The sequence below is a fragment of the Adiantum capillus-veneris genome, chromosome 13, assembly GCF_014529385.1.
Source record: "Adiantum capillus-veneris isolate H3 chromosome 13, ASM1452938v2, whole genome shotgun sequence".
NCBI lineage: Eukaryota > Viridiplantae > Streptophyta > Polypodiopsida > Polypodiales > Pteridaceae > Adiantum > Adiantum capillus-veneris.
The window spans coordinates 148252855-148276106 of record NC_140943.1 but is presented as its reverse complement, the minus strand read 5'-3'; the positions used below and the strand labels follow the sequence as shown (position 1 = coordinate 148276106).

The following is a 23252-nucleotide window of genomic DNA, read 5'->3' as shown; positions in this document are numbered from 1 at the left end:
ACATCCCGACAACACTGTTGGCGTGAGACCACAAGAGGAAAGAGAAGAAGAACGTGCCGAGGTGCACAAAGGATCTTCGGATCGGAATGAACGGCCAACTCCAAAGGAAAGGCCAAGAAAAAGCGCTCTCTTTGCTAGACGAGAGCAAAGACATCTCTATCTCATCTCCATCTTACTCTCCCGATTACACTTCTACTTCTCGATCATCTCATCAGAAGAAGGAAGCCGCTACTACTACTACCCTACATCAACCTAAAGATAAGCCTCGATTCAAGAAGCATGGTCGCAAGTCTCAACATCGCATGAGAGTCTTCAAATCAGGCGACAAGGACATCAAGTTCGAAACCTACAACGGACGGAGAGACATCTCCAGAGCACTGTCCTTCATCAGGCAGTTTGAAGTCGCCTTTACCAATGGGCACTTCACAAAAAGATCCAAATTACACCATGTGGGGATGCACCTCAAGGAAACGGCAAGTAATTGGTGGTTAGCCAAGATTCTGGAAGGTTCTCAGGCCAGAACATGGGAGAGCTTCAAATCTGAATTTTCTAAACAATTTCTTCCACCTGACTTCGAGCAGGACATACGGAAGGAATGGGACTGGGTTGCCCATAAGGAACATGAAAGAGTAACGATCTATGTGGACAAGTATTGGTCGGTTCTTCTGAAGATCACTCCCTTCATGAAGATTGCCGACGAGGAAAAGAAAAGAAAGTTCGAAGCGGGTCTCCAACCGCAGCTTCGAAAGAGTATGAAGGTGTATCCGCATGATACTCTTCAAAGGATGATGGAGTCAGCAATCATTGCTGAGGATTTGCATTCAACTGGGACGCCCAGAAAAATGGAGCATAGCACTTACCGTGCAAGACAAAGAGGGGTCTACGATCACCAAGGGAGCCAAGGAAGAAAACGTCCTCCATCTAGGGACTATGATCATTCTAAGAAGCCAGAGGGCAATGGCAAGCGAACTAAGTATCTTTCTCCTACTCAACTTCAAACTTTCAGAGAGGAAGGAAGATGCTTCTACTGTGGCGAGAAAGGACATATGAAACCGGATTGCCCGCTAAAGCAGCAACGGCAAGAACAAGCCTCTACAAGGCAAGAAAAAGCAAGGAAGGAACCCGCACCGCCAACCTCGAACTCAATTCCAGATGTTCAAGGAAACACAGAGACCGAGAAAGGGAAGCGTCAACTTCTGAAGGGCTGGGGGTCTTTGAACAACCAGCGAGTACTGATTCTTTATGATCCAGGATCCACGGATAACTTCATCTCCCTGGATACTGCGGAACGATTGTGCCTCACACCAGCTCAGCTTGGCACACCGGTTACATCCGGATCGACATTCGAGGGGTTGACAACCAATGCAACTCCCGTGCAAGGATAGCTCAATCTTCGGATTGGCGAGTACAAGGACCGAGAATCATTTTTGATGGCACCCATCTAGGGATGATATCATCTTGGGTATGCCATGGCACTTCCACATGACACCTATTCCCGATTATGTGGAAAAGACCCTCACTTTTGATCATGGGGGTAAGAAAATAAAGATTCATGCACATGTAGGAGATTGGCAGTTTCCAATTGTAAGCCATATCTCCATTAAGAAAGAAATGAAGAAGTGTGTTTCTGCTTACTTGATTTTTGCACGTGAGAAGGATAAAACTAGTAGGGACTCTCTCTCTAGTCTGGAAATTAAGCGTCTTCAATTTATTGAAAAGTACAAAGATTGTTTCACGGAAACACTTCCTGATGAACTCCCTCCGGTACGCCCGGAAGATCACCGCATAGATCTCATACCGGGTAGCTCGCCTCCCAATCAACCCCCTTATCGGGTAAGTCTTGCTCAGCAAGGGGAAATTCTAAAGCAAGTCAATGAGCTTCTCAACAAAGGGTTAGTACGGCCAAGTGCTTCACCCTACTGCTCTCCAGTTCTACTGGTGCAAAAGAAAGATGGCAAGTTTCGAATGTGCATAAACTATAGGTCTTTAAACAAGATCACGATCAAGAATCGCTTTCGGATCCCTCGGATTGATGATATACTTGATAAGTTGCAGGGTGCAAGTGTCTTTAGTCGCATAGACTTAAAGAGTGGGTATCATCAGATACGGATTGCCCCTGAGGATGTCCATAAGACTGCTTTCCGCACAACCTTTGGACTATATGAATTTTTGGTAATGCCTTTCGGCTTGACCAATGCTCCTGCAACGTTCAATCGCATGATGGACCGCATTTTCAGCCCGTATCGAGCTTTTACGGGAGTATTCTTTGACGACATACTCATCTTCTCTAAGTCAGAAGAGGAACATCGGAAGCACTTGGACTTACTGTTTCAAGAATTGCGAAACCATGAGTTGCATGTGAATGCAAAGAAGAGCGAGTTCTTTCTCTCAGAGATACACTATCTCGGCCATATAGTCTCTCACAATCAAGTGAGTATGGATCCTGCCAAGATCCGAGTGGTAGAAGATTGGCCTATTCCCACTACGGTACATGATGTACGTAGTTTCCTGGGATTATGTTCATATTATCCAAGGTTTGTCCGAGGATTTGCTCATGTAGCAGGACCCCTTCATGATTTGACAAAGAAGAAGATTCCTTTCAGATGGGGATCGAGACAGCAAGGAGCTCTTGATCGGCTCAAGTACTTGCTAAGCCATGGACCTATTTTGATAGTGCCTGACTTAAGGAAACCATTTGAGGTTCACTGCGATGCTTCAGGCAATTGCATCGGAGCAGTGTTAAACCAAGAAGGCCATGCAGTGGCCTACGAAAGCAGACGGCTTAAGGATGCAGAGTTGCATGCATCAATCTACGAAAAGAAACTCACGGCTGTGATTCACGCCTTATCCAACTGGAAGCACTATCTTCTAGGAGCGGATTTTGTGATCAAGACTGATCACCAGAGTTTGCGGTATTTTCTTACGCAAAGGAAACTATCTGAGAAACAGATGAGATGGGCAACTTTTTGTCTATGTTTCACTTTCAAATCCTTCACACGGTTGGGAGTAAGAATGTGGTCGCAGACGCATTGTCTAGACGGCCAAGGGTGAACGCTATCACTTCGGTGTATCACCAAGAATTAGAAGCACTACCGGATTTGTATCCGAATGACCCAGACTTCTCCACCATTTGGGGAAGGCTACATCGTGGAGAGAATGAGTTTCCCTATTCCATTCGGGACGGCTATCTCTACCACCATCAGGCCATATGTGTGGCGGAACCATTAAGAAAGAAGATCATGGATGAAGAGCACGCTTCGCCTTATGCGGGACATCGGGGTATTCTCCCTACGACCTTAGCAATGGAAAGATATTTCTTTTGACCTAGCCTTAAAGCAGACATTGATAAGTATGTCAGGGAATGCTTGGTTTGCCAAAAAGTGAAGTATGATCGGCATAAGACGCCTGGGTTGCTACAACCTTTGCCTATGCCTAATGAACCTTGGGAAAGTATTGCCATGGACTTCATCATGGACCTCCCTAGAACTCAGACTGGAAATGACGCGATCTGGACCATTGTGGACAGGTTTAGCAAGCAAGCACACTTTATACCAGTCAAGAAAACGATAAAAGCAGATCATATGGCTAGGGTCTTTCTGGCACAGATCTTTAAGCATCATGGAATGCCTAAGTCTATTGTGAGTGATCGAGATCCTCGCCTGACAGGAAATTTTTGGCGTGCCTTGATGGATAATCTTGGTACGAAGCTGAATTTTTCATTTGCCTACCATCCTCAAACGGACGGGCAAAGTGGGATAGCCAATTCCACAGTATTGGATATGTTAAAAGCTTATGTGTCAGACCGGCAATCTGACTGCAAGAAATATTTGCCTCTTGTCGAGTATGCGTATAACAATACCATACACTCATCGACAGGGAAAGCACCTTTTGAGATTCTCTATGGTAAGCCTTTGCCTCCACCGATCCTTTTAACTAAGGATAAGATCTTTGCAGCAGATGAATTTGTCCGGGATTTGGACACAGCCTACGGGCAAGTTAGGAGAGCTATTCTACACTCTCAGGAAAAGCATAAGAAAGCTGCAGACAAGCACAGGAAAAAATCTCGACTTAACAGTCGGACAGTTAGTCTTACTCAAGTTTGAGAAGGCACAGAGGGAAGACAGCACGAGAGAGAGAGAGAGAGAGAGAGAGAGAGAGAGAGAGAGAGAGAGAGAGAGAGAGAGAGATAAGGAGAGGGGTTATAGAGAGACTAAGAAAAGAGAGAGGAAGAAGGGAGTAGGAGATAGGAGGACTTTAGGGAAGGGATGGTGGTTTCTAGAGGAGGAGCTGGAGGAAGGGAAGGTGGTTAAAGGAGTAGATGGAGAGAGGAGGTGGAGGAGAGGAAATATTTTGGAGGAGGATGCTGAGGAAGAGGAGGAAGCACATGGGCGGCAAGAGGAGGAAGGGGAGGTAGAGAGGGTGGCACTCCAAAAAAAAAAAAAAACTCGCTCTGTTGAGCTCGCTCGAAGACCTAACTCAGTCTACACCCTTGTAAGTGGCGGAAGGGCCGTGGGTGGGAAAGTTCCCTTAACCTTTAAGTCAAAACCCTTAGTTTTAAACTAGAGGGGGATCATTAGCTTGAAGGAGTTTTGAACGTTCACTGTGAGAGCTTCTTGCTGCTACAAATTGTAATCCTCTTTTCTCATGGATTGGTAATCAGAATTCATTTCCGATTAACACATTGCGTTCCTTGTCACTTGCTCTACAATCTAAGTATAACCATTCTCAATTCCGATGTGGTTCGTGACGTGTTACTTGTGAGCTAAATGCATTGATTTGTCCGTTAAAATGGTTGTTTTTTTATGTTTTGACCATGGATAAGTGTTTCTATGCTTAAGGGGGACCTTTCCAAGTAGTTCTGTTTCAATTTTCTACCCATTTTTTGTGATGGATCGTGATTTATGTACCTTCCCAAATGGTTGCAGAACCCGGTAGGATTGTGCCCCTAGGTGTGGTAATACTTGTCCTTAAGTTTGGTTGCATTTGGAATTTGTTTGGATGCCGAAAAGGCGTCATGACCTAGAGCTGTGAGATTGGATGCATATTGATTTTCTGATTAGGAAGTGGTTGATTTGCTTTTGTCGTAGAATGAGTAGCCCTTTGAGTTCACTTTGGTGAAATTGATACTCTCGTTAAGTCTCCGTGCCCCATCCCGAGTCGCTTCCTTGCATATTGACATTATGATGTTAGTACAAAAAAGCTATGATGTAGACGTCCGTCGTGGCGACCCGCTAACATTGACTCCGCTACCCTGGAGATCGATCCTTAGGTGGTGAGTGACTCAATGTACAAAAAAATTCATTCCAAAGCTTTTGACACCCATCCCGCTTACACATAGACAGTGAACCAGGTAGACATAGGTTTAGTGCTTAGTAGAGACCGGAGTCCAAAACTAGCCACTGCTACTTCTTATAAGCAAAGAAAGTTGTGAGTGAAGTACAAGAGAGTATTTCGTTCTTTGATTTTCCCATGCTTGGAAAGCACTATTCCTCCACACACTTCGTTGTTGTTTTTGTATTGTTAAATTCATTTATGTTTGCAGATTTATTTCAGTTTATAGGAATACGTTAGGTAACAAATTACACCATCATTTGGGCCCAAAAGGATCGAGGAAAAAACTATTTTGGTGTCGAAGACCACAACTCTGAAAAGATGAAAAATTGATGGTTAGAACTTCAGAATTGAACCAACCCAGTAAAACCTTCAGAAAGGGGATAGAAACACTTGCTAAAAATAGACTGTCCAAAAAAATTCCAATTTGTCTGTCAAACATGGATCACGATCAATGTACTTTTTTGGCAAAATGTGCTAAAACTGTTTCCTTTGCTTAGAATAGGCTCTCAAGCACCAGAACCTTGAGTTTGGTCAAAAATAGAATGCTAAAAGATCAATTAAATCAAGACATTGGGTTGAGTAGAGCAAAACCTTGGAAATTGAGGAAAATAAGGAAAAACTGAGCTTTTACTTGTCCAAATTCAAAAAGGGAAGAAAATTGGCATCAACTAGAAGCAGGGAACCAATAGAGCCAAAAATCATGACCAGATGCTTCTCATCATGGATCGCGATCCATGTACCAGGTAGGCATCTAACAGTGAAATTTGACAAGTACATCCCTAATTACTAAGGGGACAATTTTTCCAAAAGGAGCCGTGGACAAAAAGTGAAAAAACCTGATCAAAATACCAAAAAGGGAGTTGTTTTGCAAAAAACTGCAAAACAGACACAAAATCTTGCTTTTGACTTGGGAAAAGTTGATCAAATCCAAAAAGTTTTGGGGATTAGCATCACTTTTGTCACAAACTCACAAAGTATCAGTCCAAAATCTTTCCAAATGTGGATCGCGATCCATGTACCTTTTTGGAATTTTGAGCTGATATTGGGCAAGTACAAAAGGGATAACATTTAAAGCACTTTCTCCCAAGGGACCCTTATCAGAAAAGTTCAAATAGAGGGCAAAAGGGGCAAAAATCAGATCAAGGAAGAAACCACTGGAACAGACCCTAAAACTGACTTTTGGCTAACCTAAAAAACTCCAAAACATTCAAAAACCATACAGCCAGCATCAGTAGGCCAAGAACTAGCTGTGGGTCAAGATTAAGAACATTCTGGCACTAAGGAACATGGATCGCAATCCATGTTCCCCTGACACATTTTGATACAAAAGTTGCACCATAGCTAGAGGGCATCACAGAGAGTCTAGTGTTCCTTTCAAAATCGAATTTGGATGCAAAAAACCATACCAAAAGCCCAAAACTGGCAGGAACTCTTGCAAAGTGACAGAATTGACCTAGCTTCCAATCCAGAGGTTCATTTCTTAAAAAATTGATACCACAAGACCTCCTAATCATGTTGAACCTGATGGTATCAAGAAAAGTCCATTTGGCTTCCAAACATGAATTGCGATCCATGTTCCTTTGAGTCTGAACAGAAGAAAAATTTCACCACACAAAGAGCTAGTCCACAGGATCCTGGTGGCTCTTTCAAAATTGAAATTGGACCTAAATTGTTAATTTTGTGTGAGGAATTGTGTGCTATTAAAAAACCTAGCTAAATTTTGTCAATTAAAAGCTAGAACTAACAAGAACGACTGTAAGCTCGCAACTATCAAGTTTTTTTTTGACAGGTTGCAGGTACTAGAAGATATTACCCAGCAAGTAAGATCAAACGGGGGATTCAAACTAGCTAATGAGGTAACCCGGTTTGGATTCTGCAAAACCAATTCTTCATGAATTTGCGATCGGGAGGATTGTACCAGAATAGGAATCCCAGCATCTTTGACCAAGAGCAATCACTCAATGGAAGAGAGCGTGAATCAGAGACCACTACCACCTTTAGAACCCATTTTAGAGGAGAGCTTCTCTAACACTTCGTCAGAAAGATCATACAGTCTCATGAGTGAGGTTTCTAACAAGTCGAACCCTAAGGGAACACCTTCAATGGGGGCAAGTCCTTCTCAACCTGTATCTGATGTAAAATTGTTGTATTTGAAGTTTCAATTTGAAAATGTGCTTAAGGCTAAAATCTATAAGAATTGAATGGACCGCTATTGTGTTAAGTTAGAAAATAAGCCAAGCGAGTTCAGAGATCTTGTAGATCTTGATTATGACGGGGATATGTATTTTGACAAAGAGGAAATGATGTACCTAGTGATTCATAACCCCTTTATTATGGATAAATGGGGGATGACTGGCACCAAGGACAAGGTAGATCACGAGCTGGCCGATGAGCCACCCAAAATGTAGAAGCAAAACGTGGTGCTCAGATGCACCAATGAGATAGAGCGCCTTAATACAGACAACACGTATGTGGGGCTATATAAGTTTAATAATGGAGAACAAACACTCTATTACAGATGTGATGAACCCCGCATCAAGGAACTGACTGACCATAAAAACTTGTATGTTTTCACGTACACGAAGGGGAGAAGTATTCAGGTGGTCATAATAGACAAGTATGGCTAAAAGTACTCTCCAACGGATCATAAAGGAATTAGACAGGTATACATATTTTGGGGGACCACTCCACCAATACTATGTAAATCCGGAAGAGGTAAAAACCACGACTACTCACACAAGACCTAAGATTGTATATGTGAGCCCAGTGAGAACCAGGGTGGAGGAGTCTTTTGGACATGAACGAGTCCCAAACACAAGGCCTTTAGGATCAACCGGGTCTAGGGCTTCCATGAACACATAGGGGTAGTAATGTTCTTGCTGTCACTTACACCACAAGAATCCCTTCGACTATTACACGAGATTGACTTGACAAACGTATAGCGGATAGGATACCACTGGTAGTACCAAGAGGAGATTATGAACCTAGAGAAACAACATAGGAGGACCAGGTGTTGTCAGAATGGTTGCAGAGGCCAGACGTATGCAACCATTTCAAGTGGCAAAATGCGTACCCAAAAAGTATAGTGGATCAGGAGATCCGTATACCCATGTTTTCATCTTCAAACAAGTGTTGAGAGCGAAATAGGTAACTGATTTCCATACTCAATATGAAGGTTTTGGTTTGACGTTAAAAGGGATTGCTTTGACCTGGTTCAAACCGTTAAACAGTTTGGAATTCCCAAGTATTGAGCCACTTCTCCGAGAGTTCATTGAGGAATTCTCAAAGAGAGGAATCAAGCATAACACTGTCTCCCAGATTTATGCATTTAGGCAAAAGGAGAAAGAGAAAGTGAAGGAAGCATCGCTTCATTTCAAGCAGTATATAGAAAGATGCTCTGCTCGAGAACTACCTCAGGATGAGAGACTGCCAGTCTTTTTCATAGAAGGATTGCGAAACGACACGCTCAAAAAGGACTTGCACTTAAAGGCATATGTAACTTTTGAACAAGTCACAAAAGAGGTGTTGTATTTGGTAGATAATTGCAAGGCATATGGAGAGGTAACTAAAGACACAGATTAGGGAACGAGTAGCACCTCTTTAACCACTTGTGAGCCCACGATGAAACTGGGTGGGCAAAACTCAATTGTGCCGGACGTTGATCAAATGATCGAGGAAGTGATCAGAAGGATAATCCAAGAAAACAGGACGAACCCAAACACACGACAACCGCCCACCCGAAAATACGACACTTGTGGAGAAGATCATCCAACCAAATGGTGCAACCTTTAACAAAGGCCACGAGTAAACACACCGCGAGTACTGAAGTGGTGCGCTACCGAACAAAAATGGACATGAAACCCACGAATGTTTCTATGATTGGAACTATGTTAGAGAGAGACAATACGGACCACATGGAGGGTAACAATTTCCACCCCCTCTAAGATACCAAGTAGGGCCAAATAATGCAATCCAAGGGCAGGAAAACCTCAACCGGTGTTGGGACATCAACTTCCTTTACCCCAGGACAATAGGGCCATGGTACGAATTTCTCAACCCATAGAAACACCTTCTGATTAGAGTATGGTCCAGGTAGTCTCATATCGGGTAGATTTATACAATACCTACGAGAGGGGATTTGATGGGAAATACATATGCTCCGGAGGGAAAAATTCCATGGATAATTCTTGAAGAGATTCCCGAGCCCTCATACATAGCACAACCAACTAAAAACCATTACTTGGTCGATGAAAATACACTTATGTTCATGGCAAACCAGAACTACAAACTTAGGGGGTATCCTCCTAAAGCAGGACAACTGATGGGAGCTCCATAAGCTTCTCCACCACCTATAGGACCATGCTATGAATGCGGCGGTGATCATTGGGCAAGGTTTTGTCCAAGCAAAGGAGAACGGGTTAAATTTTTTGGGTTCTGTGATGGATGTACCATTCATCATTTCATTCCACATTGTCCAAAAAACCCTGACAACAAAGGGAAAGCAACCATGAACAAGATGGGGATTGTGCCAAGCTCAAGTGGATCAGAAACAGAACCAAACATTCCGATAAACGCGGTAACTAGAGCTCAAGCACATGAGGCTACAAGGAATGCCCCAACGGCTTTGGAAACCAAATTACTTCAAACAGACGAACAACTGAGAAGGGAAAGAGACCTTAAGAGAAACGAGGTAAAAAAACCATCGGATATACCATCAAGAGGATCTGTCTTGGTAGACAAGGTTTTTGAACCTTTGGACGCAATTTTAAAAGCTTACGCTGCAAGGCTAAAGCCTAACCAAACCCAAAAGGATAGGTGGTTAACATACCCTCATCCAAGCTATGAAAAAGAGAGGCTAAAGATGTGCAAGGAGCTCATCCAAGCCGCTCAAGCGCTTATGGAACCACCAGTTCCGACTGCTCCAAAAACTGAGGTATTAATCCGTGAAAAAATTCAAGAGTTAGAGGGCCAATGGGGAATTGAAAAGGAACACCGACTAGATTCTGTAAACGAAACACCATTGGATACAAGGGTGGCAGCCAATACAACAGATGGAATGTATTTGCAAGCACCACAGCCAATTCCGAAAGTGGAAGAACAATGGCCTCAGGAGTTATGGGAACAGATTAGGAATAGAAAAGATGGAAGTGCTACACTTCTATCAGCCCCTATCACAAATCCACTTGGAACATGAGCTCTATCCAAATGACATCCGATCATTGTATGGGGATGCAGGTACAACAATATTGAAAGACAGCAAACCGCAGTCATTGAAGACTTTGCCTTCATTTATTGGTAACCATGAAACCCAATCGGAGGTGAAGAAAGTACCATCTCAATGGAAGGCCAATCTTAAGATGATGGATACCAAAACTCTGCATGAGTTGATGTCATCCCCTATCCGTTGTACGCTAACTCTATCAGCATTACTACAAATAAGACCGCATCTTTGGGAGAAGGTCGGGAAAAATTTGAAAAAATTAGGGCTAATAGTTCCACCACCCAATGCTTTTTCAAAAACACTGAAGACACAACCCTCAAAACAAGCTAAACATGAGCCATTACCAGTGAACAAGGTAGGAGATTATTGTGAAGTGAAAAGGAAATACTACCTTGCCGGTGGAGTACAAAGAGGTTAAGTCGATAGCAATATTGGATAGCGGGGCTGGAATAGCCATAGCTACCAAAGCAATGTGGGAAAAATGGGGGAAACCTGCTCTCCAAAAGACTAGAATGAAAATTCATTTAGCAGATGGGTATCTGGAAAGACCAATTGGCATCCTGGAGTAGATTGTGGTAACCTCTTATGGAATTGCATATGAACACACATTCGCTATTATGAATTTCGACGAGAGCAGCAATTTTGACATCATATTGGGTAGACCATTCATGCGTCAGCTCAAAATGGTGCAAGATTGGGGTTACGACTATATCTATCTAAGGAACAAGGATGTCACTACAAAAATTAGTGTCACAGATCATAGCTATAGAGATGTACAATGAGCCCCAAGAGAAGACTTGAACTCCACAACTGACCAAGAAGGGGGAATACCGGCTTGGCTACAAAACAAAGCTCACCATTGGACAGGAGAAGCTTTCGAAGGTGGTAGTTTAAAAAGGGAAGATTGCATTCTTGATAGGACTACACAAGACGAGTCATATATACCAGAGCCTTTTCCAGAAGAGATGTTCGAACCTTTTGGATAGCAACATATACTAGCCACTCTTGATGTTTGTGTAAACGAGGTGACCCTCACCAAATTCTGCGATGAGGAAGGATATGATATCATTCCATTCCAGATGATGGGTGTCAGCCTCATTCCGAAATTAAAATGGGAAGTCCTTGACAAGGAGAGCGTTGCCGATTGCCGACGCATAGTGAATGAGATCTCAGTAAGAGACCTTGACCAAACGGACGAAGAAGATTTCCAGGGTTCGAGTGATAAGGTGTTAGAGGACAACACAAACCACGAGTTGTAGTGATGCACCTTCCCACTATAAGAAGTATATTATTCAAGATAGAAAAATTGGGATGCAGAAACCCAAACAAGATCCCAAAGAACCAGGAACTTCATATGATGGGCCTGAAAAAGCAAAATGCATCAACTTAGTAGAACCAAGCGCGGAGCCTAAACCGATATACATCGCCACAAACCTCACTGACAAAGAAGAGCGACTTCTAGTCGATATGCTCAGACGATACAAAGATATATTTGCATGGCCATACAAAGATCTAAAGGGGATAGATCTTGTGATCTTTCACCACATGATACACCTTAAAAGTGATGCCAAACCACGTAGACAACGTCCTTACACATACAATGAGACTTTTGCCAAGAAAATTAAGAAAGAGATAGACAAACTGAAGGATGCCAAGTTTATCTACGAGATTGAACACACCGATTGGGTGCCCCCTATTGTGGTAGTACCCAAAAAGAATGGTAAATTGCGTGTCTGGTGTCATGAAAGATAAAGACGTTGACAAATACATCTCTACCAACAAAGACGACCTTGGAATAGAACTAAAAAATGTTCCAATGCACTCACACCGAAGAACATGTAAAAAAAAAAAGGAAAGCTTGTCGCTTTGACTTCCCGCGACCACCTGCGAGACAAACAACCATACTGCAGCCAAGCACAGTGTCTGAGGCGAGCAAGCATGCCCTCCTTGAAAACAAGAAATACATTGATGAGCAGCTCTCAAACTTGGTCCATGAACCAATAATAACCTTCGACGAGTGGTTGACCTCTCTAGCTATGGACGATAACTCTTATCTTGAATCCTTGTCATCAACATTAACAGAACCAACACTTCTTCTCAAAAGACATCCAAAGGACATCTACACAAATAATTTCAATAAAGCATTGTGCACTTTATGGGATGACAATATTGACATCCAATTTATTTTCAATGACCATGGACCTGCAACTTTTTGCACATCTTACATGAAAAAACAAGATTCATCGGCAAGTACAACAATGAAAAATGTCACTGAAAATTGCAAACAACATAATCTTCCCACATTGGAGCGCTTGAAGAAGATTGAAGTGCCTTGATCAACACACAAGAAATATCATCCCAACAAGCAACATACATTGCAGTAACATTGCCACTACATAGTGGAATTCATCTTCATCAATGCAAACTTTCAATCTCAGAGAACATTGTTGCTAAAAAGAAGAGCCACCTTGGAGACACTTTCTCCTGATGAAACATAGATCTCTTTGATGATAATGTCACCAAGTACACCAAAAGAGCGTCAACTCTATCAAACCTATGTTTGGCTGAATTTGCAAGCTAGTACGATACTACTCATGACAAGCACCACAAGCGAAAGAAGCCTCGGTACACAAACTTTAATCTAGCTATGGACCTTGAAAGACATTACCACGAACTTTGCTTTCTATTTCTCCCCTTCAAGGGTGGTGAATTTGAGTTTGAAACGTGCACAATGACATGGAAAGAAAAGAACGAGTCCAATAGTGTCACAATCATTAATAACAAGAAATTTTTCACAAAACTAGAACTTTGCAAGGGTTCCAAGCAACAGTCCTCCTCCAACGTCTCCTCAAAAGAAAATGACAAAGAAACATTCAACTATGAGCTCAATCTTGACTTGCCAAGCACCAAAGCTCACAACAGAAGTATCATCACTCATCAAGACTTCTTGGAATGCCAAATGAAGAGTACCACTCACTAATGAGTTTAAATGCATTTAAATGCAGGGCTAAGGAACCTATATGATGATATCATGGCAAGAAAATGGTTGCAACCAAACAACCCTATTCAACTTTTCCTAATAGGAGCTGGTACTGGCAAGACATTCACACTACACGCCATCATTCAAGGGTTTGTCCGGTACTACAACACAATTATCACAAACAACATCGAGCTTCCGACAACATTGCTAATGGTTTACACGCGCAAGGCAGCTTTTAACCTAGGAGGCACAACAATTCACTCAGCTTTGCACCTCCCGCTGTTGCTAAACTAAAACATTTCTCTTTCTAATGAATCCCTTAACGACCTCTCCCAATTCTATGCAAACCTAAAGCTTGTTGTCTTCGATGACTCATGAGGCATCCTTGATTGGAAATAGACTATTGCGTATTATTGACACAAGGCTCCGAGCTATCAAACATAACCACACTCAACCATTTGGTGGATTGGACATCAACTTTTGTGGATATCTTTGCCAGGCGAGCCCCGTACACGATCGTTGGATTTTTTGTGATTCGAACAACACACTAGACATCCTACCCCTTCTTTCTGGCACACCCATATAAAGTGTGTTGAGCACGTGACACCTATCGACAATCGAACATGGTGTTTGTCGAGACCTTGAATCGTATCAGAGTTGGAAGTCACACCAAGGAGGACTTGACGTTCATCAATACAAAACACATGAACAAAAACTACGACATTGTCACAACAGCTCACCTCTTTTTCACAAACATGTCAAAAAATCAACATAATCAAAAGGTTTTGAAAAGCTGAATACTTGTCCATATTTCATCAAGGCACATAACAAGCCACATAAAACATGTTCAGAAACATTGTTCTCCCCAAAAATCCATAACTAACTACAGAGCTAGCCCCAATCCTTGAACTTAAGCCTGACATGATAGTGGAAATATGTTCAGGCAACATTGACATTATGGATGGCTTGGTTAATGGTGCAGATGGACTTCTAGAAAAAGTAGACATCAAAGGACACTCCCATGTGGCGTGGATAGCCTTCTTTGATAGTTCAACATGTGAAAAGCAAAGAAGGTAAAACCGTCATCTCTTCCATGATCTCATCGACCCACATTGGACACCAATACTTGACATAAAAAAAGAGTTCCAAGTCGGTAAAAATCAACTCAACACGATATCCAAAACCCAACTACCAATCCAAGCCGCAAATGCGCGACAATCCACAGATCACAAGGCTTGACCATGGCGTCCGTAGCATTCGATCTTGTCGGGATACACAACCAGGGCTTAGTCTACACAACACTTTCACATATCAAAGATCCTTCCAACCTACACATTCTCAACCCAATATTGGACACCCACATTAAAATTGACCTAAATGTTCTCAAGGAAATCGAGCACCTTAGAACAAGTGCAAAGTGGGAATCTTTGAGTCAGTCACTCACTTTGCTCGCACACACCTACCACATTGTTCAATCATTAAATGTTGTGTCAATCCAAAAACACATCAAGCACATTGAGAATGATTCCAATATCACATTAGCATCAATCCTTTGCCTGCAAGAAACAAAACAAAAAACTGAAACAAACTTACGTGCACCAACCTTCCATCACATCCATCAACATAGTGGCTACAGTCTATCCACATACCACACATCGAGTATCCACTTGTCCAAGAAAACCTTTTTTTCATCACCAGGAATCGAGGCAATAACCATTGTCTTCCATTTAGTGCATCCATGTCGTGAATGTGTACAAATCACCCAAGTCCCAATAGAAACCTTCCTCTGCCACCTGCACAACTCCATGCAAAACATTGATTGCACCATCCCAAAATTTCAACATTGACAATGCCGACTCCAACAATCAATATAGGAAGCTACGTGACTTCATGCACGCAAGAAAATACACGCAAAAAATTCAACGACCAACAACTACACACAATTCTATCATTGACCATATTCGGGTATGACATGAGAGCGAAAATTGGGTCAGTGGGACATGATTTTGCTTTTGGTCTGATCATTTCTCTACATATTTGTTACTCCTAAAACAATCATCATCCTCAAAAAGGGGGCACAAGCCCTCACTCACCCACAAATTTTTTACCGTACCACCCACCCCCCCCCCCCCCCCCCCCCCCCCCCCCCGCCCCCCTCCCCCCAAACCAACAAATCAACCTTTCCGTGAACAGTCTCTCCCTTCACAAGCCTTGTAACTCTACTTTTTTGCAGTCTGGAGAACCACTGAATTCGCAACGTGTATAGCTTCTTTGGTTCGTATCTAGCTCTTAAAATTTTCACTTGTTTTAGCTTAGTGCCAGATGCAACTTCTTGACATTGGCCGATCCCTGCGAGGGCAGGGTGCAAGACGCTCAGCTCGAGAGACAGGAAGGGACGAAGGTGCTCGAACAGTTCAAGAGATGACGAGGCTGTAGTTCTCTATCCTAAGTCATCGCCTACACAGGGCGGAGGCCAGGTAATCAACACCTTCAACGTGTAATACTCCATGTTTAAGCTTATGTAGCAATGAAATTGTGTGTGTGTGTGTGAGAGAGAGAGGTGTTGCTGCTGTTTTTAACCGCCATGTTCACTGCATGGAGGAAATCCACAAGGAGAAGGGCCTCGAGCCTAATGACTTTTAGGATTCTGTAGCTCAGGCTTTCTTTGATACGGAGAACAGTAATTAAGACCTTAGAAGTGACCTGAAGATTTTTTATAAACTCCGCCAAGCAGGTGAGTATTTTTGGTAGCAGAAAGGTTGTTATCATTTCTTGAATGGCTGCCATTTGGACCTTTTTAACCTGTGCACAGAGAGAGAGAGAGAGAGAGAGAGAGAGAGAGAGAGAGAGAGAGAGAGAGAGAGAGAGAGAAGAAGAAGAAGAAGAAGAGAATTTTTAACGTCGTAGGAATCTATCCCAAGAGACCTTAAAGATCTATCCGACGAGGAGAGTTGCGCGCGCGCGCACACACACACACACACACAGAGATTTCCACTGTGATGAACTGCTCCCCACCTTAAGCAACCACCATACTTTTAACTACGATGGTCGCTTAAGGTTTACAAAACCCCTCTCCTCTTTTGTCACATTCCCGCTTTTGGAGGTGCTGCCAGAGAACTTTAAACATCTTTCTAGATTCCTCTAGTCGTTCCCAGTTTCTCCGAGGGAGAGATGCTTGGGAGTGAGGGTTGTTTTGTGGATCCCGGCCAGTGTGAGCCTCTATGAGGTAGTTTTCTCATGTCGGGTTGTATTTAGCTATGTTTAGCCTTGGGGTTTTGGCTTTTTTCCATGGCCTTGTAGGCTCCTCTTGCCTTGGGTAAAGCTTGCCCTAGCGTTTTGCTTGGCATGGATAGCATGGAGAGGGGGCAACTGTCACAAATTGTTGATGTGTCAAGCCACCGAAGAACAGAGCCGACTTGCAGATCCCGGCTAAGGGGCCTAAACCCTAGAAGAAGCAGAATAAGAATTGCGTGGGGAACTGATGACGTGGCAAAGTTGTATGAAATCCCGGATTTCACGTTGTCATGTTGGTGTGGCAGCTGTATGGATTTCCGCAATTTTCATCGATAGTGTTGACATGGTAGTCGTACGGGTTTTCGCATTTTACGCTGATGATGTGGCAACTGTACGGATTTCCGTAAAATGCGCTGGCAACTTTTGGCACTTTTTGACGAGTTGCTTTTGAGTTTAAAGCTTTTCATGTAAACTGCTTTTAATGAACAAGGGCCTTCAAATACGAGGCTAGGGCTCATTCTTTGACAGACTTCTGGGAGAAGGTGCAGAGCGTGGAGTATCGGCTTGTACTTTGTTGATGCAATATGTAAGGTGCAACGGAAGTGAATGTTGAACTTTGCTCAAGATGAGTGCTCCGAACTGTGCTCAAGGGTTCCTTTTACTTATGGAAGGGATAGCCTTCCGTTCCTTTAGTGAGAGAGTGCAAATGATCACAAACAAAGTGGTAAACACTGTGAATGAAGGTGTTGAGACTGAGAGATAGAGAGAGAAGAATACGACACCAGAATGTTGTCAAACCCTCCTCCAAGGGCCCCCCTCTCTATGGCGAGAGAGGTCTATGCTATTGATTGCACAAATCTCGTACAATGGTCTAAATGCAATGGACTTGCCGACGATGTCGACGACGACGAGGACGGCGACGAGACGGGCTGAAATCTGAAAACGCTAAGGGCTGAAATCTGCAAATCTTGTATCTGTTGAATTTTGACTCTATGTCGATGACGACGGCGATGACGACGATGCACTAAAAACACAGATGCTGAAATCTGCGAATAGTGGGCTGAATCTGCAAATTGCGGCTGATCTGACCATGCGGCGAGGATCTACTGCGGGAAGGTGAGATATGCGAGGTTTGGGGGTTGCGGTACGGAATCTAAATGCTGAAAACTGAAAACGTTGATGCAAATAGGGGAACCTATCACCGGAAACTGCAAACGCTAGGGCTGATCTGCAACTCCAAAAACGCTAGGCTGATTTGCTCATCTGCTGTAAAACCGCTATGGGATCTGCTGTCCTTAGGCTAACTGCAACTGCTGAAAATGCTAGGCTTGTTATGCAGTTGATGAAAAACGCTGGCTGGTCTTTGGTGGTTGAAAACGCTATGTCTTCTTACCGGTCTTGCTGAGAAGGTGCACTTCAGAGGGTATCTGCTGTTTCTTCTGCCAAAAAATGCTAGCGCTAGGTTTTCTTATATATTTGCTTAGCCAATTTGCCCTACCCAGTTTCCCAACAAAGTCACTTAATAATAATAAGTGGGAAAATAGGCTTGTGCACTGTATAAATGCTCCTGATGGGTTCTAATGGTAATCTGACGATCATGCTATGTGCAACCAGAGGATATGCATCTACTCTAAGTGCCTGGACATGCACGGTCTGCGAACAGACTCACGAAAGTGCCAGAACACCTTCTAAGCTAGGCTGACTGAATCCTTGTCATGAAGTAGCTTGTCAACGTACACATAGGGCTAGATGTGCACGTGACATCCCTCCTTTTCAAAGTGAGGTATTGATACCAAACTGTATGGCATCGAGGGAGATTGACAACAGGGTTTGGAATCCTGTGAAGGACTCTTCGCCGGCCCACTTTGATGCTTGGGTCATGCGATACTTGAACTTCATAAAGGTCTGCAACGCTTGCTTCTTTGGGCCGTGCCGAAAGCGACACAAAGTCATCTTCAATGCTTCCACTTCGTCTAGAGTCATGCATCTACCTTCTTCAAGAATCTCCGAGGATGAAAATTCGTGAAACCACTTCCAACACAAAAACATGAACATACCGATTTCATGTAAAGTGACTGGAAAAATACTATTCAAAATTCGAAAAAACTGTGCATGCAATGCAGACATATAGACGGAGTGCCAAACCGTTCATCAAACACAGGCAAACAATGGGGTCGAACCTTGACTTTCTGATCTAAATCAATCAATTGTGGCAAATCACATTGGAAATGCCTATGCTTGATGCTCAATCCTTCTTGTGCTCTTTCGGAAACTGTGTCATGCCAAGGAAGAGACATGGAATATGACTTCCTTGAATGCAAAATTTTCAGCTTTTCATGAGAAATCTGCATACATCCGTGCTCATTCATGAGTGAATCGTGCTCAACGTACAATATGGCATGCCTTTGGAAAGGGATTACATAAAGACGTTGATTAAAATATAAGAAACGATTACGAATAAAACACTCGAACAATGCGTGTGTTGCTAATTGGACTATTTTCTTATTTTTAATGATTAATCTCTTTTTTAGGATATTTTATTATGTGCACTAAGAACTGTTAAATGATTGTAGCTACAGGAACTGTCATCAAGAACGGACAAACTCTGATGTGTCATTTGATGGGTGACGGTAAACATCGCGAAGGAGTTTCCATAAGTTCGGTGGAAAGGGCCGGGTTCAAGTGCCCCTGATGCGTCACATGATGGGTGACGGGTGCATCAGAAAGGGGACATTCCGTAGGCTAAGGAGGAAATCCGAACTGAGTAAGAAAATACGCGTAAGAACGCAAGCACAAGAATAAAGATGGGTTCAATGAAGCTTTTTACGAAAAGCAGGAACATTCGCGGAAGGGCAGATGCTTTCCCGCGAGGAGTCCGTGTCTGCATTGCATCTGTGCCGTGTTCTGCACCCAGGGACGCCTGGAATGTGTTCGTGTAGCATTGTTTTCACTAACTAAGTGAGTTTTTAAAGTTTGAACAGGTTCACACTTTATTTTATAAAGTGGCCGGTCACTTTTAAGTGACCAGCCCTTTTATTAATAAAATAAAGCAAGGCAGTGACCAGCCCTTTTATTAATAAAATAAAGCAAGGCTCTCTTCTTAAAAATAAGCCAGCACTAGAAAGCTACGCAGGGGGGCTGAATTTGCGATCTCTCTCTCTCCTCTGTCTAGGGGGCGCCAAGTTCTGCTTTTTCGGCTCTATTCCCGCCGGGTGCCAGACCCTATAAAGTAGCAGCCAGCGTTCAGTTTCTACAACATGCCGGAAGCAGCAGAAAGTGCTAGCACTGGGATTCTGGAGTAGAGACTTGCGACGGAAACTGCAAGTGTTCGTGTGACGACTGAGTACGGAGGTCGCTTTTCCGAGTAAGGAGCAACAGGTATATAGTGTTGATATGCATTGAGAATTGTTGCTTTGTGTGGTTTGTTTTGCAGGAATCTCCCGTTTTACGGGAAAGTACGGCTTCGCGCCTAAGTCCCTTACGGGAAAGTACGGCTTCACGCCTAAGTCCCTTACGGGAAAGTACGGCTTCGCGCCTAGGCCCCTTACGGGAAGGAACGGCCTTGTGCCCAAGCCCATTACGAGAAAGCACGACCTTCGGGTCTAAGATTACAGAACGGAGGGGTTTCCTCGGGTTCTCGTGCTTGTATAAGAATTCTCCCTGAATAAAAGAATACTCTTAACGGGGGGGACCAGCCCATCTTCTGGTCCCCAATATTGTGTCGATCTTCTCCCTTCTCTCATGTTTGCAAAGCATTATATTTTTCAGATTTCTAAGTGCTCGTGTACGCTCCCGTTTTGTGACAGTACTCAAACTTAATGAAAGCTTTTGTTTGCTTGTAAGCTCAGAATGGTTCCTTCATAATTTCCTACCTGCAGTAGCAGGTAATCTGTTCGAGAATTATCGGATACCAGATCAATCATGGACCTTCCGGATGGTTAAGCAAAGTAGTTCATCGTATAAAACAACGTTCTGACTCAACCCTACTCTCATAAGCACTCAAGAGTCATCAATCCTGGTTAGACTTATGCATTCCTCATGCAAAAAAGAAAACGCACTTTGTAACTTCCTCAAAGATGTAACTTTGATCAGACCTGCCCTCTCGCTTGAAGTTTGAGGGTCTTCTATTCAAAAACTCGCGAGTTAAATTGAATTCCCTTACTCCAAAATTTCTCCGGATAGCAACGTATCCTTCGAGGAGAGGTAACAAAAATTCATTGTTTCTGTGTTCAATGGTTCCCGTCCCACTGTGGGGATTAGATTCTATGTACACTGATGTGTACACTTTCAGCTTGTACTGCTGACTCCACCATCCGCTACAGAGTATCTTGCGGATGCGTTTAAAAATTTTGGGTAAAGGTCCTTCGTTAAACTTCTTTATCGTTTCTTCCTCAAAGAGGTTCAAGAATGGAGCCACCTTGGAAAGAGTGAACAAATACTCATTCACATAATCCATGACTCGCTCGTGCTCCTATCGGGCAAACCGATCCCAATCTTCTTTGATGCCTTCCTCAAAGACTAGAGGATAAAAAATTTGTCCAAAAATTCAACCTTGAATTGAATCTAAGTCTTGTTGTGAATTCCTTGCAAAGCTTTGGTATATCACCAAGTACTTGCAATTCCCCTTGAGATGTTTGGTCACATGCCTCACCTTCAACGCTTTTCAGAAATTGCCGTTTGCAAAGGCAATCTTCAAACTGTCAAATGAAAGCCGTAGCTTTCGGAACATCTTCCCTTCCGTCAAAGGTATCAAACTTGTATGGAGTGTTCCGGGTCTAGACACCTTCTTCCTATCCTTCCCGAAATGACGGGATTTCTTGCCTATGGTTTTGGATTGATCTTCATGGATATCTTTTGGGTTCTGAAGGATCTTGAGCATTCCGCTCCTTGGATTCTCTAGGTTCTTGAGCATCATGCTCTTGTTGCCTTCTCACAGAATCCCAAGTCTTGTGTCTACTTCTTGCAGAGAGAGAAAAAAGTTTCTATCTGCGAACTTTTCCTGCAAGACTTAGGTTTCTGCCTGCTTACTTCTCTCTTGGCTTGTCATGGCTTCTTCCCGTATCTTCCCACAGTGTCCTCCTTTACAGAGAAAGAGAGGAGACCATGCTCTGATACCATGGTCACAACGGGAGCGCATAACAATATAAAATACATTCGGATAAATAGGATTTATCCAAATATCTCTTATTACTGAAGCCAAAGGATATATAGAGAGAATCAGATGCAGAGAGAGATAGAGAGTGAGAAGATCGCCATAGTACTGGGGACCAGAAGATGGGCTGGTCCCCCCCCCCCCCCCCCGTAATAGTATCTTTATTACTGAGGAGAAGTATATACATACACTCAGACCGAACGTATTACCACGTTCGTTCTAGAATAAGACTTGATGGTTCTCGGAAGCCTCAGCCCATTCCTAGGGCAAAACCCTATTCCAAATCCTTGAGAACCAAGGTTCTCGCCTCCGGATCTCACCTTCTAGACTCAAGGCATGACATCCCTGCAACTCTCTTTTCTAGATCTGTTTCCAAAGTCCTCTTCTTGCAGAACAACTCTGCTTTCCCGAACGTGAAGTCCTTTCCTTGGGAATCCCAACTTCCGGATTACAACTTGAGAGACTACCTCTCTCCGATCCGTGGATCTACTTCCCAAAACTTGGGTACGAAACCCCTGGGCTGATCTGGCTCTAGTTCCTCAGAGCGCTTTTCTCCTGCAAAGACTCATGCCTTCCTCTACTCCTACTATCTCACTAAGAGGAAGTACACCTGCAAACAAATACTTAGAGATCATAACATGAAAATCCTTACCTTCAAAGTCTCAACGCTCGAAACGCAACTCGGTTCTCGAAAAGCAATTCCCCGGAAGAGATCTCTACATAGAAAATCCTCTCTTCCAATCCTACACACAAAAGAGGTATGTTTTCGGGTTCCTTCTCGTTAATCAGCCCCGTCTACGACGTTTATGGGATGAAAACGGAGAAAAACAGCAGCTTGTCGTGATGGAAACGTGCTCCGTAGGCACTTCTTCGCGAGGGAACTCGCCCATTGGGTCTTGGCGACATCGGGTACACTTGGGACAGTCATGAGCATCACCGGCAAACATCTTCTTTGCGGGTGAACTCTGCAACAGCATCTCCTTCTTGCAAAAACTGATCCTCCTCTCTGAGTGAGGGCATGTGATGCTTTTATAGCTCTTGGCCAAGGGCACGAATAGCTGCTCACGTAGAGATCGCGCCCGTTTTTTTTTTTTTTTTTTTTGTCTGCCAAAAAAAAAGAGAGAGAAAACGCTGGCTGATCTGTTTCCTTATATATCAGATGGCTGCCCACTTATTAAGTGGGCAGCTGGCGTATTTTAAAAATAGTCTAAATCTGCCCAAAAACTCAATAAAACCTTATAAGTTAAAAACAATGCTTTCACACCACTTCCCAGGCGTCCCTGGATGCAATCACATGCACAGTTGCAATGCAGACATAGATTTCCTCGACT

At 43.3% G+C, this 23252-nt stretch overlaps 1 protein-coding gene across 10 annotated transcripts in view; it reads right to left on the bottom strand.

Moving 5' to 3' along the window:
* LOC147445058 (uncharacterized) overlaps positions 1–23252 on the bottom strand; it is a 90724-nt gene that overhangs the window by 47930 nt on the left and 19542 nt on the right. For 2 of the 10 annotated variants that reach the window (XM_086527542.1, XM_086527544.1), the window contains exon 3: positions 15129–15328. The exons of 3 other annotated variants lie outside the window; for them this stretch is intronic. In XM_086527542.1, coding sequence (XP_086383668.1) covers positions 15263–15328 — 66 coding nt within the window. In that variant the 3' untranslated portion in view covers positions 15129–15262. Of the gene's footprint in view, positions 1–15072; positions 15092–15128; positions 15329–23252 lie in introns of those variants that run through there. 5 more of the 10 variants (XM_086527539.1, XM_086527540.1, XM_086527543.1 and 2 more) reach the window with 3 other exon arrangements.